At 53.3% G+C, this 26,638-nt stretch overlaps 3 protein-coding genes across 8 annotated transcripts in view; 2 read left to right on the forward strand and 1 right to left on the reverse strand.

Moving 5' to 3' along the window:
• RHBDF1 (rhomboid 5 homolog 1) overlaps positions 1–22,081 on the forward strand; it is a 38,196-nt gene extending 16,115 nt beyond the window's left edge. For 3 of the 5 annotated variants that reach the window (XM_080384518.1, XM_080384521.1, XM_080384522.1), the window contains 18 exons: positions 524–665; positions 2,870–3,000; positions 5,583–5,687; positions 8,573–8,786; positions 10,566–10,772; positions 11,496–11,618; positions 11,779–11,939; positions 14,172–14,423; positions 15,051–15,162; positions 16,071–16,145; positions 16,715–16,876; positions 16,983–17,083; positions 17,810–17,873; positions 18,331–18,425; positions 19,392–19,467; positions 19,961–20,061; positions 20,327–20,480; positions 21,323–22,081. In XM_080384518.1, coding sequence (XP_080240644.1) covers positions 546–665; positions 2,870–3,000; positions 5,583–5,687; positions 8,573–8,786; positions 10,566–10,772; positions 11,496–11,618; positions 11,779–11,939; positions 14,172–14,423; positions 15,051–15,162; positions 16,071–16,145; positions 16,715–16,876; positions 16,983–17,083; positions 17,810–17,873; positions 18,331–18,425; positions 19,392–19,467; positions 19,961–20,061; positions 20,327–20,480; positions 21,323–21,742 — 2,673 coding nt within the window. In that variant the 5' untranslated portion in view covers positions 524–545 and the 3' untranslated portion in view covers positions 21,743–22,081. The remainder of the gene's footprint in view (positions 1–523; positions 666–2,869; positions 3,001–5,582; positions 5,688–8,572; positions 8,787–10,565; positions 10,773–11,495; positions 11,619–11,778; positions 11,940–14,171; positions 14,424–15,050; positions 15,163–16,070; positions 16,146–16,714; positions 16,877–16,982; positions 17,084–17,809; positions 17,874–18,330; positions 18,426–19,391; positions 19,468–19,960; positions 20,062–20,326; positions 20,481–21,322) is intronic. The other 2 variants (XM_080384519.1, XM_080384520.1) reach the window with 2 other exon arrangements.
• Positions 22,082–22,209: 128 nt separating this feature from the next.
• On the reverse strand, positions 22,210–25,431 carry SNRNP25 (small nuclear ribonucleoprotein U11/U12 subunit 25; the record flags this gene model as incomplete). Its single annotated transcript, XM_080384570.1, has 6 exons — positions 22,210–22,415; positions 23,478–23,540; positions 24,711–24,785; positions 24,891–24,996; positions 25,087–25,177; positions 25,273–25,431. The coding sequence occupies 5 exons, from the start codon at positions 25,429–25,431 to the stop codon at positions 23,486–23,488; spliced, it is 486 nt and encodes a 161-aa protein (XP_080240696.1). The 3' UTR covers positions 22,210–22,415; positions 23,478–23,485.
• POLR3K (RNA polymerase III subunit K) lies at positions 25,408–26,249 on the forward strand. 2 transcript variants are annotated; one of them, XM_080384574.1, is made up of 3 exons: positions 25,408–25,540; positions 25,769–25,856; positions 25,935–26,249. In XM_080384574.1, exons 1-3 carry the CDS (start codon positions 25,430–25,432, stop codon positions 26,060–26,062), a joined length of 327 nt encoding a protein of 108 aa, XP_080240700.1. In that variant the 5' UTR covers positions 25,408–25,429; the 3' UTR covers positions 26,063–26,249. The 2 variants fall into 2 exon arrangements, with proteins under 2 accessions (XP_080240700.1, XP_080240701.1); XM_080384575.1 differs by having other exon boundaries at positions 25,979–26,249.
• Positions 26,250–26,638: the final 389 nt, after the last annotated feature.

Below are 26,638 nucleotides of genomic sequence, written 5' to 3' on the forward strand. Positions count from 1 at the left end.
AGATCAGAACCAACAACGAGAAATGGCCACTTGCTAATTGCTAAGTAGTAGTTAGGTAGGAAAGTTTGGTGCTGCTTTGGATGGGCAAGGATGCCTGTGAGTCACAAACTGTTTTTAGAGGGAGGTCAGTGGCTTTTGGTATTGCAGCTACTTATTCAGTTGGGACTGGATCCAGATCTCATTAAGATTTAATTCATGGCTGGTTCTTAAGGAATCTAGATCTGACAGTAGTCTCAGCAAAAAACTTAATGGGAGGTGACTCTCAAACTTGTGACTGGCACCTGGCTTAAGGTCCTGCAGGCCTTAGAAATGCACCCTGTCCTCTGAGTGTCTGGTCCTGGCTGACCAGTGCAGACACAACCTGTGATGCCTGAAGCCTCACAAGGCACTTGGGAAGTTGTTCGATGTGGGGCTTGGCTCTCATCATTCACAGCCTGGAGGAGAGTGCTGTGCTTGACCCTGCTGGCATGTATGTCAGGGATGAACCTGCCTGCTCCTGACTCTGATTTCTTCCCTCTTCTAGGCCTGAGGACAAACGTGGGACAATGGCGGAGGTGCGACACGACAGCACGAGCAGTTTACAGCGGAAGAAGCCACCATGGTTAAAACTGGACATCCCAGTGCCGGTGCCTGTGTCGGTGCCAGAAGAGCCCCAGCCTGTACAGGTATAGAGGCTGGGGGCAGGAGGAAGGGTCTGCAGAGCCATGGAGGGGGTGTGCAGAGCCTCACTGTGCCGAGAGCATGCCTGTGCCCATGGTCTCCAGCAGTCCTGGCTGAGGGAAAGGCAGTGTGTGATGGCAGGTCACGAGGCCATGTGAGAAGGGGCAGAGGCGTTGAGTAAATTTATGATCGCTAATTAACTCCTTCTTGAAGGGGATGTGGGAGGGATGAGAGTGGGTTGCTGATGTGCTCAGATCAGTGGATGTGACTGTGTGGATGTGTGGATTGTGAAAAGTGTCCTCGCTGGGGGATATGGGAGTGAAGTATTCAAAGAAGCATTTCTTAGGGGACTGGAGGAGTGAAGGGCACTTAGACAAACATGAGGCCCTGGAAGTGCTGGACCTCATGCTGAAATGAACAGGGAATGAATCTGACTTACGAATAGCCAAGATAATAACAGGCTGTCATCAGTAACAGCAGAGAAAGAACAGTTACTGGCAACACAGTGCTTTTACCAGCATGAGAAACATAAGAAAATCATGTGGGATGGGAAATAAGTAACATTGAAGAGTGGTGAAGCAGAGATGCGGTGATAGGTTAACAGGAACTGCGCAAACTGAGAGAAAACATAGGTATTTGTGCTGGCAATAGGAAGAATAACAGAAAATTCTGCTACAAGGTGGCAAAAACTCTCATGTACAGGTGAGACCTGGGTAGGAAGATTGCTGGCTGCTTGTGTGACCGTATTGCAGGAACAGAGACTACCTGCACCAAAGGCAGAGCTGGAGGAGGGTTCTTACTGCCCAGCTCCGTGGGTGGGGTGCAGTGCCCGGGTTCAGTTGCTTGTGTGGAAGAATGGTTTAGCCATCAGAGAAATGGAGGGTTATAGAGCTTCCCTGGAGGGGAGTTGAGGATGAGCTTGTCTTAAGAGGAAACCTATGTTGAGCTTGGAATAGCAAAGACTGGCCTTTTTGCCGTTCCAGCAGTTATGTGACAGCTTCTGGCAGATAAATCTTGCTCCTGGTTTTCCCCTGGAAGGAAAGTGATCAGGGTTTAGTCTGCAGGGATTAGAAGTGGAATGCAGTGTTTTAACTGTGGAGTGTTTTTAAGTGGAATGCAGGTTGAAACCTTCCGAATCACTTATTTAGGGCTATGATGAATGTTCTCTTGTGTGAAATCTCTAAATCCAGCGGGGCACCTTCTGCAGAGGCACTCTGTACTTGTGATGGAAGCTGGCAGAGGTTCTCTGCAGGTCCGGTGTGTGCAGCACAGGCTGTCAAGTTAAGAGTGTGTAATGGGCTCCTTTGGCTTACAACCTGAGTATCTATGTATTGTTTTCACATAAAACATAACAAAAACGTTAAGATTAGTGGAAATTATTAGCCTTCTGGGCTAGAGGGGCTGGAGTAGCAAGTAGTCTTGAGACGGAGACAGTGTCTGACCAGAGAAACAGTTGATTAGATCTTCACTTGCCAGAGGGACAGTCTGCTCCGCGTGCATTTTACAAATGGGAGATGGTGTCTTTGCCAAGCTGATGAAAAATTAATCTGGAGCAGCCCTGGGGAGGCAGTTGTATGAGCTGAGAGCGGTCCGGTGAGCTTTGTCATGTTTGGTAGGTGACATTCAGCCAAGACATGCCAGGAGCTTTCAGACCTGAGTGTGTCCAGACAATTAGGTTATGAACAAAGCTGATGTGACTTTCCCAGCTTGCATAGCCTGCACCAGGCAGCAGCTACAGTGCGGACCCACCCACATCTCTCGCAGGCTTTTAGAGCTGATCCAGAGTCACTTATGAAGCAATCTCACTTACTGTTCTTCTCATCACCTCGTGGAGTGGTTTAGGAGTGCATGACCTGAGTTCCTTGTGGCTAGAAAAAAGCCAGGAGGATATGTTGCAGGAGCTCGTGTAATATACTTCCATCTACAAATGGATATCAGTCCATGGGCCAGGCTAGAGCCAGTCTGAGCTGAGACCCACTGCAACACACAGATGCTGTGTCCTTGATGTTAACCATTCTGTTCTGCAAAGCCATTTCTGGCTAACATGAACACAGTCCTTGTTAGCCTGATTTTGTTGCCCAACTGCATGCACACTTGTTGTTGGGGTGTTGGGCTGCTGTTGAATTGCTAACTAGACATTTCACAACCTGACTGGCCCTGGAGAACATCATTCCAAGAACACTGACAGCCCTCCTGCTTTTCCTTGCAGCCAACGAGACGGCAGGCCTTTCTGCGAAGTGTGAGCATGCCTGCTGACAACAGCCGTGTACCCTCCCTGCCTAATGAAGTGAGGAGGCCGGTGCTACAACGACAGACCTCAATCACCCAGACCATCAAGAGGTGAGATGCTGAGTTCACAGAGCCTGCTTTAGTGGATTCTGCCATCCATTGCCATCCTTTATTTGTGAATTTATGGTCCTCTGCTTGTCCCATTGCCTGGCATTTAAGTGGCATGCTGTCACACCAGGATTAGGCTGTCTCCCTTGTTATCTATGATGAGGGGTGGGTGCAGATAGGTCGCCACTATATTAGCCCAGTGGTGCAATATAGCCTATCTTTAGTAAGTGAGGAGACAAGTCCTGGCAGGCAGATTGCGGTCATCAGAACTATGAATGGTTCTTGTCACCTAGAGACAAATTTTGACTGCTCCCATGACAGAGGGAGCTGGCTGTTTCTGACTAACAGGATGCCTCAGGGCCTGATGTTTAGCTGAGACTGTATGATGTGGTGTGTTGGCCTTGCTTTGGTACGGTATCTGAAAGTATATGATTGCTGGGGGAGGCAGACGCCCATCCTGAGCGGGCCAGGGCTCTCAGCAGCTTGGCCCCTAGCATTGGGTCATTGGCAGGTCCTTGAGATGGCCGTGGGGGGTGATGGAGAGTAGGGAGAGGCTGCTCTGGTCTCGTCTCCCATGCCTGCATAGGGCGTTATCATTTGTCCTCACGACTCACAGGGTCTCTGAGACATGGCCACAGAGCTGGATGCTCCTTCCCTCCTCGTGGGAAAGGCTTATCCCAGTTTGTCCAAAGGGAGTGGCTCTCCCAGCTGCTCTTCTGAGATGCCTGGCTTGTATCCCTGGCAATGTGTCAGGCCTGCCTGGATCACAGGAGCATCCCTGGAGCTCCACAGGTCAGGGGCACTTTCAGCCAGCTAGGCTTCGCCCACTCACAGAGGAGCAACTTTCCAGCTATTGGAGAGACTGACCTCCCACGCACTGTTTTCCTTTGCCTCAGACATTCCCCAGCTGCCATGGTGGTGAAGCTGTCCCACAGCAGCAATCTGTGATCCTGCTTCTTACAAGGTTGGGAGGGCTGAGCCATGAAGCAGTGTCTGCTCTTTTCAGGGCTGTGGGTGGCTTCCGGGCCTGCCTGAGGCTGTCCTTGCACACCTAGACTGCCTCTTCTCTCACCTCCCTGCCCTTGTCCCGCTCCTTGCCAGGACAGTTAGGCAAGTGCATGTCAAGGATGAGGGAATACCCTGGGAGGGTGCTGCAAAGGCCCTGGCAAGAAGCATTGTGCAGGAGGGCGAGGGTAACCTTCTCCCCCAGAGGTCCTCACAACATGCAGCTTGTGTGTAGGGTGGATTAGCTGGGGAACTGAACCAGTTTGGTGCTGGGGGAACGAATTTTTCCCCAGTGCTGCTACACTATAAGACAGACAAGGCATATGGAGCTACAGTGAGCAAGGAAGGAATGCTGGACAGTGGTGGTGAAGCTGCCAGACACCAAGGGAGATGCTGATGTCCTGCCTAACACTGGGGAGGTGGGCAGACACCTGTGGCTGTTGCACCAACAGACCCCGTGACTTGTCTTCCTCTTGTCTGCCCAGGCTGTAATGGAAGTGCTGGGGCTCAGGTTGGTGGCTGCGTCCCTGCCTGTGCTTAAATGGTCTGTGTAGGCATTTTGTACCCTGGGAGTACATGCGGTCCTGCAGGGAGTAGCCCAGAGATACACAAATGGTTTTGAGTCCTGGGAGTCTTCTGCTCAGAGTATGTATGGGGGGTTCAATGCTATTTTGCAGTGCTGAGTTGTCTCGTGCAGGCTGTTGTGCAGCGTGGGGGGTGGCCAGGTCTCTTCCTCCTGGAGGACTCACAACTTGCGGGTGATTTCTACAGAATGCTGTGGAATGTGGGTACGAGAGCAGGGGCAGCAGTGGGAAGGACTTCCCAAGGGGCAGAACTGCAGGAGATGCATACGTGACATGACACCAGCAATAAAAGCATGAAATAAGTGGATCGAAACAAGGACAGGAGACTGGAAAGTACCAAGGAAACTTGGGCTTGGAGGATACAGATCAAGTGTGAGCCTAAGGTGAAGTCTGTGTGGTCCAGAACATGGCATGGGAGTGATTCACTGAGTGCAGGCATCTAACACCACTTCTAGTCTCCTGGCATGTCTGAGATGTCCATGCAAGACAGCAGATGCGGCACAGATAGACTAGTGCACCAGGCAAAGATCCTGCCAGGGTCAACCAGAACAGGCCCAGGACACTTCCAGTGGCATCAGACACCCATATCGAATCAGATCATTTCTTGTCCTGCTGACACCTCCCAGGTTTCACACTCTGGTATCGAAAGCCAGCCAGTGGGCTATGTAGCTGGGTGTCTGGGCAGAAGGCAGCAGATCACAGGGGTCTGGGGCTGAGGGGGATTGCAGTATCCTGGTATCTTCAGGAGCAATGGGAGACATACCTCAGAGGTGCAGATGCACCAAAAAGATTCACCAGCCTCCTGGGTTCAAAGATGGTGCTGTGTGGCTTGAGTCTGATTGTTTCTCTTAGGTCACGCTCTCAGCTGGAGGCTGCTGTCATGTGCAGCGTGGCTCAGCTGCTGCCGATGGGGCTATGGAAGGAGATGGGGAGATGCTGGATGCTCCTCTCCACAGCCCTGCAGGCTCCTTTCCTTCAGCTTTCTTTTCTTTGCAGCAGACAGGTACGGTTTGAAAGGAGTCAGACCCTGCCCATTCATGGGCACCGGGTGGGCAGGAGTTCCCTGAGAAAGCGGCAGTCCCTGCCCCGATCGTTTTTCAGGTACTGGTAGCACTGAGTGTGAAACCCACCCCTGCATGTGTGTGCAAGGGCTGTTGTGAACCGCACAGATTCTGGCTGTTGCTGGGACCACGCTGCCTTCCCAGGGCTGGCCAGGAGGCCTACAAACAGGCAGGAGTGAGAAAGTTCATGTGTGCTTCTAACAAAAAACAATTGTCACTCCTACTAAATATGTAGGCAGCTGTCAGTAAGTAGCATGGACTAACAAGCTGTCCACCCACCAGCCTCACTCCCTCCTTTCCTAACAAGCTGTCAACTTCCTGGTGTTCACTGTAGCTGGAATATCTCCCCAGGGCAGCCACAGTGCAGCCTGCCTTTGCTAGCATCAATGCAACGTGTGGCATATGCATATGTTGGCCCCAAAGCCTCCCTGGGGCAGAAGGGGAAGGAAGGGAAGCAGCACCGAACAGATGCTAGTCATGTTGGTCCAGACAGAGCTCAGAAGCGGGTCAATGGAATAGAGCATTCACTCTTTCCTTGTTGAAGTCGTGACTTTTTCTAATCCAAATGTGACTGTCTTCTTTTTGAGGTCGAGGTCTTCGTTTACTTAGCACCAAGGAGATGAGCCACTCCAGGAGTCCAGGGCACAATGGCCCATCGACCACCACCCCAAGACTGGAGCTCAGTAAACATTTAAATCAGACAGACAATGTGACTTTGTTCATGGCAGGGTCTGGACCTAATGCCCAGGAGTCCATTCCTGTCCTGCCTTCCTCACTTGGCCAGATGCCACTCTGGCACTGTGTCCACCTTTGGTGACTTTGCATTTGGTCTTGGGCTTTCAGGGCTGGTTAGCTCAACACGATTGAAGAGCAAGAGCTGACCTTTGACGTTGGTGTGTTGCTTGTTAGAGTGCTCCAGGGAGTCTGTAGGATGTGACGGGGCTTCCCAGCTGAACAGGGGCATTCAGCATGTTCCCAGGGTGCTCCAGGTACCCTAAACTCTAGTTGGGTCTCCTTGACTATCTCAACTATGATTAGAGTGCAGGACAGCTCTTTACACTGCCTTGACCAGTAGTGGTATCTGGCAGTTCGGGAGTGGTCCTCACTGTGCAAAAGAGCTTGGTGGTGGCTTGTTCTTCCAGCCTAGCCGGGAGCACACCTTCAGAGGGCTCTGAGGCACTGCTGTTGGCCCAATGGGCCATTCATCAGCAGGCTCGTATGGGCACAAACAACCCACAGTCCTCGCCCTTCGAGTAGTGGCCCCTTGTATGGGCTTGTCATCCAAGGTCACCTTGGTGTTGGAGTATTGGTTACAGTGGTCTATGAAGAAGCTCTCTGAATTAGAAGACTTTTATGGTGCGTGTTGTGCCTGTGCATCTGCATGGCCAGAGCATTACCTCTGTGCTATAGGCTTGGTTTGGGTCTGTCAGGCTAGGTGCTGACCCTAGGCCCATCTGCTCTGAACAGAGATGAAGGTTGCTCTGACAAGAGCATCTGAGGCGTGGGTCCATGGGAGCAGAGCAGTGCTCTGAGACATGCATGTAGCCCCATCTCTGAGGTCTGGCCGCTGTTGACTTGCTGAGGCATTTGGAGACATCTGGGTCAGTGAGGTCAGGTAAGGTCTAGCAGTGGCGCCACGTGACCTCATGCCTGCTGAGAAGTCTGTTCTGGATTGCTGGGAGAACAGGGAAGGTGAGGGCAATGTGTGGTTGTTTGCATCTGGAGGCTTTAGCTGGAAAGGCTGTGGGTTCCAAATTCACATCTTTTTACATTGTGGCTGGACACCTTCACCTGTTCATTGATGGTATTTTTGCTCAGTAAGGTGCAAAACACAGGACTAGTTTCCTGTCTCCAGTGCACTGCCTCAGTTTCCCCATGTGACCTAATTCTAGATTTAACTTAGCCTTTACTCCAGTGTATGTTTTAATACTCCCTTAGTGATCTGTGAGGTCTTGCTTCTCAGCAGCTGGAAATCCTGCCCCTGAGCAGGAGGTCTGAGGCCAGGTTTTTGGGTTTGGCTTGGAAGGACTTTCAGGTTTCAGCACGTGGGCCAGACAGCTATAGGCTGACACAGCTTGTCATCTTCTGAGGAAGGATCAGCCACAGTGGGAAAGGCTTGGCAGGGCTACGATGATCTTTGTAGGTTTAGGGTACCAGCTGTCCTGCAGCATTTGAAGTAGGTTGTTTGTCTGACTTATCCTGATCCATCTCCATCTTGCTTGGGATTTTGCTTCTGATCCACTGCTCTTCTGTGACAGCAGCCACTTGGCAGCAAACCTACCTTGTGGCTGCAGCCTTGTGCTCCTACCTTTGCAACGAGCAGCTTAAAACTGCTGTGCTTTAGCAGAGCTCAGGACCACAGCAAATGTTTGCCATTAATGTTACCTTTGAGGAGGATAGAAATCCTGCAGCATGAGATGGAGAAGTTAGGGGTATCCTGGGAGTGTGGGGAGAGGCTGGGAGAGAACAGTGAATTCCGGTGGCTCTTGGGAGAAGCAACAGAGCCGTGAAACTATCCCACAATGGGGATCTAGAGCTGGCCTGAAGATGGTAAGTGTTTTCAATAGATGGTTTTTAAAGGAAAAAAAAACCCAACTTTCCTTAAGTTATTTCTGAATTTCTGTTCCATCTCTTTCTTCTTAGAAAAACTCAGGACAAACTGTCCTTTATACACGGTGAATCTCTTCTGTCATTTTGTTTCTGTCTTAAGGGCCAGAATGTTGCTGATGGTTGAACATTTCTGGCCAGCATCTGTCAGGTTGCTAAAACCAGCTGAGGACAGGCTGTGAGATGCTCGTGGGGAAGAGTTCTGCCTGTCTTTGAATCAGAGTGGGCTGGAAGTGACCACCAGGGGTTTTGTCTTTTCATGTGCATAGTACAAGCAAACATAATGCTTCTTTGCACTTGTATGCTGGCATCTTTCAGGGGCACAGCGGACTGGTTTGGGGTGAGCAAAGACAGTGACGCTACTCAGAAATGGCAGAGAAAGAGCCTCCGCCACTGCAGCCTGCGGTATGGGAAGCTGAAGCCTCAGGTCATCCGGGAAATGGACTTGCCCAGTCAGGACAATATTTCTCTAACGAGCACAGAGACTCCTCCTCCGCTCTATGTTGGACCCTGCCAGCTGGGCATGCAAAAAGTGAGTAACCTGGGACAGAGTCAAGGCCATTGTGAGTTTCCTGCACAGTGTCTTTACCACTTTGGCAGCTGTGACCTATCTGTGGGTTTAGTTCTGCCTGAACATGCCTGGGCTCCATGCTCAGACACTTGTCAAGTCTCAGATACAGCTTGGCAGACTCCCTCCTTCAGCAGCCTCTCTCCGGTCTCATTGCCTGAGATCCCTCAGCTGTTTCGGTGATAGACTCAGAGCCATGTTTGTCATGTTATGATTATGGTGATGATTAGGTGTCTGCAGCATGTCCAAGGGCTCCCAGGTTGGGCTTTTTGCTCCCATTTTTCAAGGACAAAATTCTGCTGTACACAGAGTAGCCAGTATCCTGGACCCCAGTATGCAGTAACAGGCCTGGTATCACGCAGGACACTTGGCTAGTGGATCCTTGTCCCAAACAGAATGCAGGCAGTGGCACAGCTTCTGTCCTCATAGAAACCTGGTTATGTATGGGGACTTTGAAAAGTGTCTCTTGCATCAGCAGTACTGCAACTCTGCTCATGGGTCCTCAGAAGTAGTTTTGAGTGCCTGCAAAGGGCATCTGGTAGCCGCCTACTTGCTGCCTTCAAGCGTGACCCCATGGGACAAGACCCAATCAAGCACATCCAGTTACCAGCACTGCAGAACTAACCCACAATATCCCAGCTCTTCTTTTTGCTCCATTCAGAGGTAGTAATCGATGTGGTTGATTACTGGGCATTAGTGATCACTGCTGCAACCTGGTCAAGTGGGGAAACTGATTCCTTCCAAAGCAGGCTAGTCTGTGACCTGAAGCCTGGCTATGTACTGAAGCAGAGGAGAATAGTGTGCATCTTTCAATCATGTTTCACTTACGCTCTTTCCTGGTTTTTTACTAGCTGAAGTGCCTTGCAGTTAGTCTTTGGTCACAGGAGACTCAGAAATATTGTTGGGCTCTATGCAGGCTACATTAAATCAGAACATGGTATCAGTAGGTGTAAGACCATAAGGCTTCCAGTTGAGTGTGCAACTGTGGATTAAAAAAAGCTCATAAAACATTAGGTTAAAGCATAGAAGTCTTATGGAAACCACAGCTGTGATGATGTAAGGACAGAGGCAAGGTTTGTAGCTGAAGGCAATATTTTCATTAGGTTGATTCGTATGTTTGGAAGAAGTGAGAGCTTTGGCCTGAAGAGTCCCAAAGAAGGGCTTGCAGCTCCTGGAAGCTTGCCTGCTTTTTCCAGCTGTTACAGCTTCATTAATGGAAGCAGATGTAAATATACAGTTAAGCTTCAACAGGGTACTGTTTATGTCCTGGGCTGCCCAGTATCAGAAAGGAAACTAGCTGGAGAAAAAGCATGGCTGTTTTCAGGGATTTCTCAAACTCCTATTCAGACACCATGTTCTCTGTAGAGCTCACTGGCTCAGGAGATGAATTAAACCAAGAGGTCAGGAAGGGCTGAAGGAGGTTTGATGTCTCGTGTAAACATGAGAAATGTTCTGCGTGAAAATAGTCAATACCAATAAAAGAAAAAAGAAAAGAAGCAAAAAAAAAGAGTCTGGGGGAGAGGTTTGAGGACTAGGTTTGAGGCTTACAGCTAGGGCTTAGCTTGCAACAAGTTATTCCATATTACTATTGTGGAATTGTTTGTTGGTTCATCCAGCCTGGTTCTTGGGCAATCCCAGGGACCAGGCCACTGTCATGGTCTCAGGATGTTTGCTTGGAGGGAGGTGGGCTTGGCAGGGAGGCGTTTGGGGGTGAGTGGACTGATGGACTCCTTCTCTCGGCAGATCATAGACCCTTTGGCCCGTGGCCGAGCCTTCCGTATGGCTGACGACAATGATGGCTGCAGCATCCCGCACACGCCGATCACACCAGGTGCCACGTCACTCTGCTCTTTCACCAGCTCGCGCTCAGGGTTCAATCGCCTCCCACGACGGCGGAAACGGGAGTCTGTTGCCAAAATGAGTTTCCGAGCAGCTGCGGCTTTGGTGAAGGTACTGTCTGTGGGAGGGCAGGGATCAGTCTGGCAGCAGGATGGGGCTCTGCCCTGAGAGAAGGGTGATGGAAGGAGCTGCTGAGCAGAGAGGATAGGAAAAGAGCAGTGGTAGAGGGGAAGAAATCAACCCATCTCCTGTTCTGTTTCAGCCATATGTCTAGGAGGCAGAATTTGCGAGAAGCAGGGATGATGGCTAGGTTTTGGTACAGGTCTTGCTTTCCCTTTATTGACCTGGGGGTTTTGATTCTCAAAGCCAGCATCCTCAGAGCATTCCAGCAGGTCCAGTTCAGCCTGCCTGGACCTCTGGGCGGTCCATCTGCACCTGGTCAGAAAGTCATGGAAGAGCAGAAGTGCCTGAGGCTCTTACTATGCAAGTTTCTTCATCCTGCCACGTGTCGGCTTTCCTGGGCCCAGTGACCTTTTTTGCTGTGTTCAGTACCACCCATCGCTGTGGTTTGGCCAGTCACACTGTACAATACAAGGTAGAGGAGCATGTTGCAAGCCTCACCTGCAGGGAAGGTGGGCACTGTGGATTGCAACGTGGGTAGCACCTGTGAGTCTCACCAGGAAGGCATCGCACATCAGCAGGTCTGCTCTGCTCCGTACACGAGTGTGAACCAGCTCAGCACTTAGGCTCTTTGTGCACTGACTGGGGTGGCGCTGCATGTGCCTGGGGTTCAGGTTTCTGGCAGTGACTCGATGCCACTTTCTTTGGCTACAGGGGCGCTCTGTGAAGGACAGCACTCTGAGGAGAGCTCAGCGGCGCAGCTTCACCCCAGCAAGTTTCCTGGAGGAGGACACGGTGGATTTTCCAGATGAGCTTGACACTTCTTTCTTTGCTCGGGTGAGGGGCAGAGCTCTGGCATGGTACTGGCCCCAGAGGCAGTGCAAGACTCTAGGTCTGGCAGGACTGTGTTGCAGGGAGTGGCACTGCTTTCTGCCAGGGCTGGTGTCTCAAATGTGATGCTGGCTTCTTCTGATGGGACTTCTGTTTCTCTGCCCAGGAAGGAGTCCTTCATGAGGAGCTCTCTACTTATCCAGATGAAGTGTTCGAGTCGCCATCAGAAGCTGCAATCAAAGATGCTGAGGTGAAACCTCTGGATCAGACAGATCTCACAGGAGGTGCCTTGGACAAAAACGAGCTTGAAAGAAGCCACTTGCTACTGTGAGTATCTTCCTGGAAGCTGCCAAAGCCTGACATGTGGTGGCCAGCCCATTCAGAGTGGGATGTCCTGCATGGAGGAAGCTGGGATCTGAGTGCTGTGTGTGCTTGGTGCAGAGCTCAGAGCAGTGCAGTGATGGGGTTTCTTTAAACCCAGCTTAAGACCTCCTGCCCCCGCTACCTGTGCATGTGAAAGGATGACTCTGAGCCCACCTCTGCAGTCTCTCCAGCAACTTTTAGCCTCATGTGGTGTGTTTTGGAGCCTGTATCGTGCCTTGAGGAAACAAAAGACATTTTAGATCAGCTGTGAGGGTGCTGGGCATCCAGCCTTTGGCTATGGAGAATGCAGCAAAGACGAGAAGACTGTTGCCATTGCTACAGTCACCAGGAACTGTTGTCCTGCTCCAAGGAGCAGTGTGAAGCATTGCTGAGTGTCAAGCTGGGCTACATTCCTCACTTGAAATGAGAGAAAGGTGTGGCATTGATGGTGAGAGCCCTACAAATATGTGGGTGGTACTGTACTGTATGCCTAGATTTTTTCCACCTGAGTAACTGGTACTGAGTAATTGCTCTGTGTCGTTTCCGAGTCAGCTCTAGCTTAGCTGGCAGCTCACCCCGGCAAGAGAGCTCTGCTGGGTGTGAACATGGAGCAGACAGGGAGGTCCTTGTTGTGGTTCTGCTACTCTCGGCCCATCTTGCTGTGTTGGCACTTTCCCTTCAAGTGTTTCCAAGAACTTGACTCAGTCTTAATATAAGTGGAAGCAGCAAATGGTGGGAGTTTGTTGTCACTCCTCTGAGACAGTTTTAGACTTCTTGGCTCCATTTGGATCTCCGTAAATAGTTTTATTTATTGAGGAAAATAGATTTCCTTCACACTTCAGAGAACTGTTATCAGAATCATAGTCGGGTGTCCTTTTAGGTGGTCAGGTGTTTATTTTGGCACAGGCTGATAGCTCAGCACTGAAAATACTGGGAAACAGCACATCCCTAACACAGAAACTACTTGAACTCTTGGGGCAAAAGCAGGCTGCAGTGGAATCTGCACTTTCTGTTGAAGAAGGACTTCCCAAGGGGAAGCTGGGACTTTCAGCTTTACAAAAATGCATCTTCTGCAAGGTGCAATATTGAAAATAGCTGAAGTTTCACAGCAGTGTATTTGGTTAAAGAGGTTCAGATTCTCCCTCATTCTGTTGCTTGTCCATATTTCAGAGCTGTCATGATCTTTCCAAGATGCTCTGGTGATCTTTCAGAAAAAAGTTAATTCTCTGACCGCTTCTTACAACCATTGCCTTTGTGCAGGAGCGATCATTTAGGAAGCCAGAGGGGGTAAACTAGACTAGAGCACATGTGAGGGACAAGTGCTGGGCAGTGAGCAAGGGCGAAATGATAGGTAGGGTTTTTTCTTTTTGCTTAGGGTCTGAATGCTGCAGTCCTCACCTCCAGACTGCTGTTTAAGAGCAAAGAAATACAAAACCATCTGAATATGATGGAGACTTACAAAGCATGTGCTGTTGTTCACCAGTAGCTTGTGCAATGTTCACCACATACTCTTACTTCGGTAAAAAAAGCCTTCCTTTAGACAGCAATGCTTGGGATTTTTATTGTGGTGTTGAAGCCTGGTTTTGTTGTTCTCCCCAAAAATGCATGCATTGGTGCAAATAAAGGGAGGAATGGAAGACAGATTGTGAGAGATAACTGTCACAGCTTGCAGCATGTGACAGTGTCACTTTCTCTGTCTGGGAAGCTGCTTGGATTCCTGCTTTTCTCCTCTGTGTGATTTGGTGGGCATGGGGGTTTGACTTGCCAGTCAGATGAGAGTGACGTGCTTTAAGGGCGGGGATTTCCACTGCTGGGCTAGACTACACTTCCATTTCTTAGTAGAGAGTAGAGTAAGAGGAATGAAGTAAAGGAGGAAGTAGATGTGCATGAGGCTTTAGATGTGCCTGGCATTTCAGTCTGCTGCTGAAACATTTTTTTAAAGCCTTGAGAGCTCCTCATCAGTGGGGCTTAGCTTGGCACCTTGTGCCACCTCCTGCATGTAGTCCTGCACTTTCATCAACTGGTGGTGCTTAACCCTTTGAAATACAGCTTCCACTTCTCTGCCATCAGCTGCTGCTAAGCCCAGCTGTGGTGAGACAGAGAGAGGGCCTGCTGCCACCAAAGACCAGGGGACATCTGGTGCCTGTTGCTGTGCCATGCAGAAGGAAACCATTGCTGTCCTGCTTTTTATTTCAGCCCACTGGAGCGAGGCTGGAGGAAACAAAAGGATGGGGCTCTGGCACAACCCAAGGTCCGCTTGCGGCAGGAGGTGGTGAGTGTCAGCCCACAGAAGCGTGGCCAGCGCATCGCGGTCCCTGTGAGGAAGCTCTTCGCCAAGGAGAAGAGGCCGTATGGCCTGGGTATGGTGGGGAAGCTGACGAACCGTACATACCGCAAGCGCATCGACAGCTATGTCAAGCGGCAGATTGAAGACATGGATGATCACAGGTGAGAGCTGCAGTCATAGAAGGGACAGCAACAAAACTACCGAGTGAGTGATTGCTGTTGCCGCTTGGCAGCTCAGGTCACTGCCTCGAGGTCATTGAGTGAATCCTGCTGCTAAGCTGCCCCCAGTCGTTATCCCTGAAGTACAGTGCGAACTGTGGCAGACAGCAGCCTGTCACCATGCACTGGGAGCTCATCCTGCTCCTCACGTTGCTTTGGGTTTCTGTATCTCTGCTACCTGGAGGAATTGCAGATCTCTACACCACCACCACTGTCCTGTGATGAACAGGAAGGCTCAGGTATCCCTGCCTCTGATCATTCCCCTAAAGTCATTATTTCAGACACACAGCACATTTTGGCCTCAGCCTTATGTGTTCTCATGGATGTTTTCTTGGGAAAGTGTGGCTTGTCCAGTGCAATGAAGGAGTCAGAGTAAACAGGATCTGTCTGTCAGCAAGACCTTAGGTCATTGCCTCCCATCTTGACCCAATCTCTAGGTCATCCTGGCCCTGTACCCTAGATTCTGCCAAGGTTCTTGGAGAAAAAAATCAGCTTTTCTCCTGTGTTCTGTGAGTAGATGTAATATGCCTGGGTTTCTGCCTCTCATCTTTTCCCTTTCCCTCCATCCAGGCCCTTCTTCACTTACTGGGTCACCTTTGTGCATTCGCTCATCACCATCCTTGCTGTGTGCATCTACGGCATTGCCCCTGTGGGGTTCTCACAACATGAAACGGTTGATTCAGTAAGTAAATCCCCCTGACTTGCCTTGAGTGTGATTGTGTCTCAGCCTTTGGTTGCTGGCATTTGTGTCTTAGTCTTCAGCATACTGGCTACTTGCCTGAGGGCCTTGATGGCCGGACACTGGGTGTCCAGCCTTGGGGGGCTGCCTGCAGCATCTTTGTGAGTCCTCAATGCTGCCTTTCTGCCTTCTGTCCCTCCTGCAGCTGCATTGTTCTTGACATCAAACTCTATCCAGCACAAAGCATGGTGGATGCTTTGCAGGCTCTGCTTGTGTCTGTGCTGGGAGCCCTTTCAAACAACTGGTTCCCCTCCTGGTGGAGACCAGGAGGATGTTCATGGCAGGGAAATATTTCAAACCTGAGTTGAGTTTTCACAATAGCTGCAGGATTTTGCTTCTGCAAAACTGATGTGTCTGAGAGCTGACCTTGAAGCTGTTTGTAGCTGTTCTGCATGTTAAAGGTCTCTGGGGAAGGTGTTTCTGCAGCCATATCCCAGCTTCATGCAGGGGCTGCCCTGGGGAGCTTCTCACCTACGTGTCTGATGGGCTTCAGAGCGCTGTCACCAGCACCTGGGCCTATGCTGCCGGCAGGTGCTGCTTATGCTTCAGACCTGTGTGAAGCTTTTTGCAGGCTGTCAAGCCACTCCCAGGTCTCCAGGCCCTGGGATTTCTTGAAAGTTGAAGTAGCTGGCGATAGATGTTTTAAATGAAATCTTAAGAAGAAGATGCCTGCGCCTTGATGGGGGTTTACCTGTGATCTTGCAAAAGACCAGTTTGAGAGGATGGTGTGCCCAGTCACCAGCTATGGGGATTTCTGTTCGTCCTAGGTGCTGTTTTCACCAGCTGCTGCTGCTTGCCCTGCTGACCCTGTGGACACGAGCTCATGGGGCTCTTGCTTTCCCTCCTTGCAGGTCTTGCGAAACAGAGGGGTTTATGAAAATGTCAAATACGTTCAGCAGGAAAACTTCTGGATTGGCCCCAGCTCAGTGAGTGCTGTTGGCTGGGACTGTTGGTGGGCTGATGGGGAACCCTGTGCTGCAGCCGTGCCACTCGGAGGACTGGAGCCTGGAGCTTGGTGCAGGCAGCTGGTATTGGTTGGACTCCCCATGGGCCCTGCCCTCACTGGCAGGGCGCAGCCGTGTGCCCAGCCCCAACCACCCTGCAGAAGGGGCTGGGATGGACCTTGTCACTTCTGCTTTGCACCCTGTGCTTACGAAGCCAAGCATGGGGTTAGAGTTGTGTAGTGTGTGACAGCTTTCTTGATGCTCTTCCCCCTGGGAAAGGCTGTTATGCCCCAAGAGTTTTGTTTCCTGGCCACAGCGCTGGCCTTTCTGGAGCTGTAGGCAAGGAAATCCCTGAACTTTTGTTCTGGGCTTACCTTCTTCAAAGCAAGTATTGGAAGTATGCCTGATGTGTGTTGGGCTTCATCATGCAGGACTTGTCCATGCTCTGTGGAGCCTTGACAGGGGTATCCCTTGCAGTTCCCCCAGCCTGCTCAGCCCCAGGCCATCATTGCCTGCCCCTTGGCTGAGCTGAGTGTTTCCATCTCTGCCAGGAGGCGCTGATCCACCTAGGGGCCAAGTTCTCACCATGCATGAGGCAGGACCAGCAAGTGCACAGCTTCATCAGTGCCAAGCGGGAGAAGGAGAAGCACTCGGCTTGCTGTGTGCGGAATGACAAGTCAGGCTGTGTGCAGACCTCAGAGGAGGAGTGCTCGGTGAGTGCGGTGGCCCCTTTTGTGCTGTCCCTGCAGGCTCAGGGCCACTTCTGTTCTGCTTCTCCCACCCTGGGCTTCATGGTGACACCTCTCCTCTCTCCTGCAGTCCACGCTGGCTGTGTGGGTGAAGTGGCCCCATCACCCCAGCACACCAATGCTGGCAGGAAGCAAGAGACAGTTTGGGTCTGTTTGTCATCAGGACCCCAGGTAGGTCCTGCCTAGCCCAGCTGCCATCCTGGAGGGGTCAGGGCTGCTGTGACAGCAGAGTCAGAGAGATGTGGAGTGCCAGGCCAGCTGATTGCTGGGTGGGACAGTGGCTGCTTTGCAGACCAAGAGACATGGGGGCAGTGATGTCCCTGCCTGCCCCCGTGGCTGCAGAGGAGGCTTAGGCAGAGCTCTGATCATATTTCTGCTTGCCTGTAGTCTCCACTGTTGTTGGCTGCCCACCTGCACAGTGGCCTATTGTGAGCTTCCTCATCCCTCTCCTCTTCCTCCTCACCTGCTCCCTGAACAAGCTCCCTTCTTGGGGTACAGCAGTCACGTTCCCAGCACACCTCTGCCCCAGAGCCCTGCCAGCTGCTGGGTGCCATGGCGCACCCTTGCCCTCAGTCACCATGGGCTGATGTAGAGCTGAGACCCGCTGAATGCCCTGCCCACCTGGAAGGGAGCCAGTGAGTTGCTGGGCAGCTGTGTGCTCTTGAGCCGCTGCCTTCATGCTGAAGGTGATCTGTGCTTGCTGAAGGAGGTTGTGGCTTTGATCAGCACAGCCTTGGCTGATCTGGTGTAGCCTGTCATCAGCCCCTTGCCAGGGACAGAGGAGAGCTGTGGGGTCACAGCCTGGGGGCAGGGACAGCGTGATGGCTCCCTGGGGGGTCCTGCCCGGTGCTGGGGAAAGCTGTTTCTCAGGCTGCTCTCTGCATTCTGTTGCTGCAGGGTGTGTGAGCAGCCAGCCTCGATGGAGCCGCATGAGTGGCCAGATGACATCACCAAATGGCCGGTGAGCATTGCCTGTGGCACAGAGCCTGTACGGGCAGCTGGAATATGGCATTGGCATCTCATTGTGCAGAGCCACAGCTGTGTATGGTGGAAGGGCAGAACCTCTGGTGCCGGCAGCTGCTTATTGTGACAAGTAGCAGATCAGGGCAGCCATAGCTTTGTCTAGCCAAGGCTCAACACCCTCCACCGACAAAAGTTGCCCTGTGCCAACTAAAGCCCTGGGCCCTGCCAGGGTAAACAGCATGATGGAGACCGACTCAGCCTCGGCGCTATTTTCATTCCTTGTCGGAGAGGTGTTGGTGGAGGCTCAGGCAGCAAGCACCTTTCTGCTGTCAGAGGGAGACCTTGGGAGGCCCATGTCTGTGAGACTGGTTGCTTCCCAGGGGGCTGTTTCGACTTTACCCAGGCAGCAGGCAGAGCCACGGCTGTCTGACTTGCAGCCTGTTGTTGTTTTGCAGATCTGCACAAAAAACAGTGCTGGGAATTACACCAACCACCTTCACATGGACTGTGTGATTACGGGCCGGCCCTGCTGCATTGGGACCAAAGGAAGGTAATGAATTTTTACCTGCGTGGAGAGGGGCCGGGTATTGGGGTGAGACATGGGGAGGCCTTTTCAGGTTGTTGACACAGCCATTTGTCCTCCTTGTCCTTCCCACATGCAGCCCAGAGCCCTGCTGGGAAGCGGAGTTGGACAGGGAGCCATGACAGGTCTCCCAGACGGAGCAGGACTCTGGGATGAGCAGGAGATAACAGCCAGCCTGAGTCTTCGGTGCGGCAGGGTATCTTGCTCAACTGGTCCTGCAGTTTGGAGGGACTCAGATCCCAAGGGGTTAAATACTTCTGCTGGGGAGTTCTGCGCTTTTCCCTGGGAATGGCCAGCTTGGTCCTGGCAGGCTACATTAGCCCCAGCCTGGAGTCTCTGGGCGCTCAAGGAGATGTCAGGAAACCACCTGCTCTGTGTTTGCCAAGGAGGAAGATGCTGTTCTTCCTCACGTTGCTCCTCAGCTCGAGTAGTTACCTAGTGCTTGAGCCTGGCTTTGCCTGCTAGGGAGAAAAATCAGTGCTGCCCCAAGGAGTTTCTCTGTCCCTGAAAGTCCTGACCAGGATGCTCTTGGCCTAGCCCCCCCTTTCCACTCAGCTGCAGAGGCGCAAGGGCTCCCCAAGCCCAGAGAGGCAGCTTCCCCAAGCTTGGTGGCTCTTCCTCAGCTGTTAACAGCTCAGCTTTAGCACCTGGTTTGGAACCCCTGTGTGCAGGGTGTTAGTCTGTGGAGGTGACACAAGCTTGCCTGTGGGAGAGAGGCAAGAGGGGTGTATGGAGAGTGGCGCTGATGGGAATGTGTTCGTGCATCTGTTGCAGAGACGCTACAGCACTTCAGGGGCAGCTGAAGGTAGCGGTTCTCAGAGGCAGACTTGGGATGGGACGGGGCGGGTGGGTGGCCCGGGAGTGCACAGGATGGCCTGTTGTGCCTTCCACGTGCGACTTGTTCCTAATTTTGATTACTTGTGCTTCCTCCAGGTGTGAAATAACCTCCCGGGAGTATTGTGAGTTTATGCGGGGCTATTTCCATGAGGAGGCGACGCTCTGCTCTCAGGTGAGTGCGCAGCAGGGGGGTTGTGTGGCTGCCCTTCTCCCTCCTGTTCCTCTTAGCAGCTTGGCAAGATCTGGGGGCAGCTGTGCTGCAGTGTAGGTAGAAGTCTTGTGTCCTGTCCCACCCTGAGCCCTGGGGAAGCTGCTGATCCCAACTGTAGTGGCAGAGCTGGCTGCGTCTGTCCCTCTTTAGAGGCCAGTTCGGGGCTTGTGCTGGCAGCTGTGAAAGCCCAGCACGGGGCCACTGTGGAAGCAGTGGGGAATGCAACCTTCCTGCTCCACTGGTGAGCAAGTGTGGATGTCTCAGTTGTGGTGTGTTGGGGTGAAGAGTGAGGGCATAAAGCTGCCAGAGGGAACGGGTGGGGTCACGTGTAACTTGGTGTTGGAAACGAGTTGGGACTTGATAGAGCAGAGGCGAGGCAGGAGAGCCCCTCTTCCAGAGCCTCGGTAAAGGGCCGTGCTGGCTGCTGCACCTCACCACCCCACTTCTGCCCTAGGTGCACTGCATGGATGATGTCTGTGGACTCCTTCCTTTCCTAAATCCAGAAGTCCCTGACCAGTTCTACCGCCTGTGGCTCTCGCTTTTCCTCCATGCTGGGTGAGCACAGGTGTATGACTTCCACTGGCTGGGTGGGGGAACCCTGAACCCTGGGATTGCAGTGAGGCCTGTTCTGGCTGTCCCTTCCCTGGGGGATACGGGGGTGCTGAGCTGATGTTCTTGCTGAAGTTTACCACTTTCTGAGAGGGATATTAGAGGCATGGGTGAGGCCAGACCAGGAGCTGAGCAAGGCTCAGCGAAGAACACAAGCACAGTGGTGACTTCAGGGGCTGCTGCTTCAGCTCCTGTACTCTCAACTTGGCAGGATCCTGCACTGTCTGGTTTCGGTCTGTTTCCAAATGACGATCCTGCGGGACCTAGAGAAGCTGGCAGGATGGCATCGCATCTCTATCATCTACCTTCTCAGTGGCATCACTGGGAACCTTGCCAGTGCAATATTTCTACCCTACAGAGCAGAGGTGGGTCTCCTGCAGACTAGGGTCCTGGTAACTTGCCCCAAACACAAGCCTTCTCTGTATCCCTGTGCCTCTCTGGCAGAGGCAGAGACGCCAGAGCTGGGCTCATCTCTGCAGCGTGTGCCTTGTGCCGATTTGTAGCTAGAAGATGGCACCACACCATCACCTAGCTGCTGAGCAGTAACACCCCCCCGCGTACCCTGGGCTTTCCAACTGAGCGGCCCGGTCTGGCTGCAGTAAGAAGGCTGCCTCCTGTAATGAGTGGGGGGTTTGTCCGGCCACGGGTAAGAGAGGCCCCTGGCAGGGTGGGAATTGAGAGCTGCAGCTGGTGCCAGAGGCCCTCTGCATGTGAGTGGTGGGCGGGAGAGGGGCAAAGAACAGAGCTCACCTTCCCCACAGCCTGACCAGGACTGGCCCCGTCCACATGCCACAGCTGGGTAAGTCGGATGTGACTGTCCAGCTTCACTTCAGAAGGCTGCATGGCAGGACCTGGAGGACTGTCTTCCAGGTCCTTCAATAAGGAAAAGCACACGGTGGGTGGGGGGAGCCAGACTGCCTTCAAAGGCTTCTCCCCTCTGGTGACTAAAACCAGATCTGTCCTCCTTAAATATAAAGTCTGTTCTGGTGCTTGCTGGCCTCACACCTACCTTGATCCTAAATCAAACCAGGCCCCTTTACTCTAGGAACCCCACTGTAAGGATGAAGTTGCAGGCTGCGGCATCTTTTTCCCCAAGAAACACTGAACGATGAGTTGAATAACACACGACTGCAACGCCTGGAGCTGGCTGCAGAGGCCAGGCAGGTGGCACGTGTCTGACGTTACCTGTAATGCTCTTCTTCTGCAGGTTGGCCCTGCAGGATCCCAGTTTGGGATTCTGGCCTGTCTCTTTGTGGAGCTCTTCCAGAGTTGGCAAATCCTGGCACGCCCATGGAGGGCTTTCTTCAAGCTGCTGGCTGTGGTGCTCTTTCTTTTTGCCTTTGGCCTCCTGCCTTGGATTGATAATTTTGCTCACATTTCAGGATTTATCAGCGGATTCTTCCTCTCCTTTGCCTTCCTGCCCTACATTAGCTTTGGGAAGTTTGATTTATATAGGAAGCGATGCCAAATTATAGTTTTCCAGCTCATCTTCATTGCACTCTTCTCAGGACTTGTTATTCTGTTCTATTTCTACCCCATCAAGTGCGAGTGGTGCGAGTTCCTTACTTGTATACCATTCACAGACAAATTCTGCGAGAAATACGACCTGGACGCACAGCTCCACTGAAAGGCAAAGACTGGCTTCTCGAGCAGGCACTGGAGATGGACTGTCTTTGCGTTTGCTGTGCCAGTTCCATGTGGACAAAGCCTCTAATCCAATGACACTTCTAACCTTGCCCGTGGTTAATTTAAACTGTCTCCTTAGCACTTGGCATGTTTTGCCTTATCCCAGAAGACTCTGAATACAGAACGTTTGTGCCTTGTTCAATTGTATTGAACCTTTTCTGCTGCCATTATTTTTATTACACTAGTTTCAATACTACATTTTTAACCAGAGTTGTTTACTACTGCTAAGGTGGTGATTAAATGGTAAGGTAGCGTTTTAGCTACTGTTAATTGTTCTGCATAGTGTGTGCCTACGTTTGTTACTTTATCTCCCCTGTGCTGTTTCACATACCGGTAGAATCAATACTTTTCTAGCACCCAAAACGGTCAGACACAGATTTGTACCTGGAAATAAGGGCCTTGAAAGCATCAGAAAACAAGAGGTTCTCTTTAATCACTGAAAGGGCATTCCACACACAGCTCAGAGGCGGATGTTTCAAACAGCAACTGCAAAAAACACGTGAGAATGTCCATTCAACTGGAGTGCGTTTCTCTTTGAAATGGTACAACCTCTTCCACCAGGAAAGTGCTGAATCCACAGTCTGGTCTTGGTAGGGCTGGATTTTCTACTCCCTCTGTTAAAGAAAATATTTGGCAGTGACAACAGTTCCTGCAGGCCGGGCTCTCAGCACCAGCCCACCCTGCTTAGAAAGCCCAGGGGGATCAGCCAGTGCCGTTGGGGACTGCTGGTCACTGACACCATGGGGCCGCTGGCCTGTGTTCCAGCACCCATCTCCTTACGCTGGGTGTTGCAATGTTGAAAGAAAGAGGGGGGAAAAAAGTTACTGTTCAAAGCAACAGTTTCTAACCCAGCTAGCTGGAGCCAAAACAAAAACCCAAGTACGGAAAAGCTGCTACCACCACTGCTCTCCAGCCACTGCAATTGTGTTTTCGGGTGTGGAGGGGAAGCAGACATAATTTTAAATTTAAGCTTGAGAGTACTTGGCCACATCTTGTGTTTATGTTTACGACTTTCTAAAAATAGCAATATAATACCAGAATTATGTCAACACAGGTTACAAACAGGTAACTATATGTGGTACTAGTGCTTCCTGGGCTGGAAGTGTTCTTAAATGCATCAGCTGCACAGAAATATCATGACTAAAAGTTGTCTAGTGGTGTGGCCTGTCTTCTGCGAACAATGAATCCATTGAACACAAGTTTCTATAAACTGGAAAATGGAGAAACTGGGAGTCAAAACCTACAGGATACGTAAGCTGAGGTCCCCTTTTCCTAAATCCTTACAGCCTGCAGTAACTGAGAGAAATAGCTCAACATCCACGCACTGTGGAACAGCAAAAACAGGCTGTGTTTGCTTCTTGCACTGACGTTAAGTGCACCCGTGGGACCTTTCTGTTAGCTGCAGGTGCTCGGAGTGGTGCAGGAGCACTAGGAGTGGGGTGGGAGAACAGTCACTGGGGTATGACAGTCTGAGGCACGCAGACGGACCCAAGTGACCTGGGTGATGGCAGTGGCCTGTAGCACAAAGACCTCTGTCCTAGGGATTAGTTAGCACCCAGCGTTCAGAAATGCGCGCTACGCAGCGGGGAGCAGCAACACCAGCTGCTATAAGCCTGAACACTAAGGTCTGGGGAGGGGGAAGAATTGGTAGCACTTAATGGGTGTTCAGGACTTACCTGACAGGTTACTTTCGAAGCTTCTTTATGAAGCTGACCTCATCCCGGTTTCTGATGCCATACCTGAAGAGAGACTTATGCTGTTATACGTATTTCCCAGGAACTGAAACCTTTGAAATCCTACAGCCTCCTCCTTTGCAAGGGGAGATGGACTCCTACCACCCCGTGCTGTGCTCTAAGGCAGGACAAGGCAAAATTCTTACTTGCCTACGTAGGACATGCTGCCAGCACCTGATCAACTGCCTTTTTAACTGCAACACCCCCTTAAATGCAACATCTATCACTCGTGGCGCAGTCTTTCAAGGACAGCTTTGATTCGGGCTGTCTTGCTAAATTTTTAATACTTCCCACAAACCTTTTCTTGCTGGCCTGCACACAGGCTGGCATACCCAGCACGGCTGTATGCAACAGCCAGAGTGCTCAGAAGCATCTCCTGCCTCCCTGCCCCGAGAATGGGCACGGAAACATGGGCGTCATTTGTCAGTGGTGTTACTGGATTGTCTGACAGGTGGCTGAGCAGGTCCAGAGCCCAACACACTTACTCTTTGCTCTTTGCTCAGTGTTCTTCCATCCTCCTTCCTACCTCTTGTACCTCAGCTGCTCCAGGCCCTCCGTGAGGGTGACCGAGCAGCAGAAGAGGCTTCCCTAGAACAGTTGTGCAGCCTCCGGTCTCGGAGACGCTCAAAACCCAGCTGGACACAGCCCTCAGCAACCAGCTCTGGCTGACCCTGCTTGTGCAGAGGATCGGACTAGATGACTCCCAGAGGATCCCCTCCACCACATAACGGTTCCTAACCCCATCCTCTGCCAAGTAGCTGCTCCCCAAATGCTCCCACCTTCCCTGGAGATGAATGGATGTGCTTCACGTGTGTGACACCATCCCTGGCCATCTCTGTGTTCCACTCCCCTCACGCTCAACGCCTTTTCTCACTTATCTTGTCCCTACAGGACACCTCGGGTACACGCTGAGCAAGCACAGCCTATTCTGCAGGTGGCCAAGAGGCAACGTGTCCGTGGGCCTCGATGGGATGGGGCGAGCGTGCCCAGCACAGGACGGCTGGGGCTGAGGAACCCTCCTGCGCTGCTGGTGGCCTCTCTGCCAGGGCAGGGCCTGTCCCATCCTCCGGTCAGTGCCCCGGGCAGGGCCTCCCTCGGCCAGGGCAGAAGCCCCAGCCCGCGCAGAGGCTGTGCAGACCCCAGCGGGCCCCCTCCAGCCCCCAGTCGCGCACTCACTCTCTCAGCTTCTTCCTGTCGTCTGCCAGTTTCTCTCCGCCGTAGGTTAAGTGGTACGTCCTCCATATGTACTTCCTAGGGGAAGAAGGCTCAGGGGGCGCGGTAGGAGGACCCGCCGGCCACCGGGGAGTGCTGCCGGCGGGGGGGGCGGGCAGGCAGAGCCCCCCGGGAGCCGCTCACCAGCTGAGGTGCTGGACGCCCCCCTGCCGCGCCTGCCGCAGCTGGACGTGCCTCCGCAGCGCCTTCTTCAGCTCCAGCACCGAGGCGTTCTGCACCACCACCACGGCTGGGGGAGAGCGGGGGCACAGGGACGCCCCGTCAGCGCCGCGCCGGGCCCGCCGGCCCCCCCCGAGCCCCCCCCGGCCCCGGGTCTCACGCATGGTCTCGCCGTCCGCCTTGCAGACGCGCACGGTCATGGCCTGCCCGTACTCCAGCGCCACCTGCGAGCCGATCTCCTCCGCCGTCACCTGCGGGCGGCAAGGCCGTGGCCGGCGAGCCAGGGGGGCCTGAGCCCGCCGCCCCCCGCCGCCCCCCGCCCGGCCCCCGGCGGCCCCGGCCCCACCTGCGGCGGGAGGTCGCAGAGCAGCGGGTCCTGCACCAGCCGCGCCAGCGCCGCCTGGAAGAGCTCCAGCACCTCGGCGTGCGCCAGCTCCTCCTCGGGCTCCGCCGCCATCGCCCCGCCGGAAGGGGAAGGGGCGGCCGCCGCCGCGGGACCGGCCATGCTGCTCTTCTGCCCGGCCTGCGGCAACGTGCTGGTGGCCGAGGAGGGGCCCCGCTGCCACCGCTTCGCCTGCACCACCTGCCCCTACGTGCGCAACGTTACGCGGAAGGTGCCGGGGCAGCGGGGGGCGGGCGCGGGCGGCCGGGGCCTCCTGGGCGGGGGCGGCTTCCCCGTCCTGGCCGAGCCCTCCCCTGAGCGACCGGCCGAGCGCGGCCTCCCCTGGCCGAGCCCTCCCCGACCGGCCGAGCGCGGCCTCCCCCTCTCCGGTCCGAGGGAGCCCTTCCCGCCCCCCCCCGACCGAGCGCGGCCTCCCCGGCCTGACCGAGCCCTCCCGCAGGTGACGAGCAGAAAGTACCCGCGGCTGAAGGAGGTGGATGACGTGCTGGGCGGCGCCGCGGCCTGGGAGAACGTGGACTCCACCGCAGGTAGGGCCGGGCCGGGCCGGGCCGGGCCGGGGGGGCGCGGGGGGTTCGGGCCGGGGCTGACGGTGCTTCGCCCCGCAGAGCCGTGCCCCAAGTGCGAGCACCCCCGCGCCTACTTCATGCAGATCCAGACGCGCTCGGCCGACGAGCCCATGACCACCTTCTACAAGTGCTGCAACGCGCAGTGCGGGCACCGGTGGCGGGACTGAGGGGCCCGGCCCTGCCCCGGCCGCCCCGGGGGGGCTGAGGGCCCCGGGGAGGGGGGGGTGAGGTTCCCGGGGGGCGCTCACCCTCCAAGCCGAGGAAGGGGGCAGCCGGTGGCGGCCGGCCCTGGAGCGCAGGCCCCGCCGGATGGGGCTGGGTGCTTCTCCTGCAATAAAGTGTCACTGGGTGGAAGCACCGGCTGCCGTGTGGTTCCTTTCAAACCTGACCCCCCCCCCCCCCCCCCCCCCGAGCCCTGGAGGGGTGGTTCCCCACTGCCACAGCACGGGGGGAAGGTGGGGGTCTTATTTCAGGCAGTGCAGGGGTGCTGGAAAAAGCACACAGAATAAACTTAATACCACGCATGTCGAGCAACCAGTGTTTAAAAGAGCAGGTACCAAACCTTAGCTCAGAGCCAGCTGCTGGGCTGCAGAACAGAAGGCAATGCAGCAGTAAAGTGTTCCTGCTGTGGCCTTAGGGGGAAGGGGAAAAAAAGGGGCCTTTACTATGACCTGTGAAAACACCATAATACAAAGCAGAAACTATGAACTATATGCTCTACAAGCAATTATTGGTAAAAAGAG

This window comes from Falco punctatus, assembly GCF_963210335.1.
Source record: "Falco punctatus genome assembly, chromosome: 4".
In the NCBI taxonomy this organism is placed as follows: domain Eukaryota; kingdom Metazoa; phylum Chordata; class Aves; order Falconiformes; family Falconidae; genus Falco; species Falco punctatus.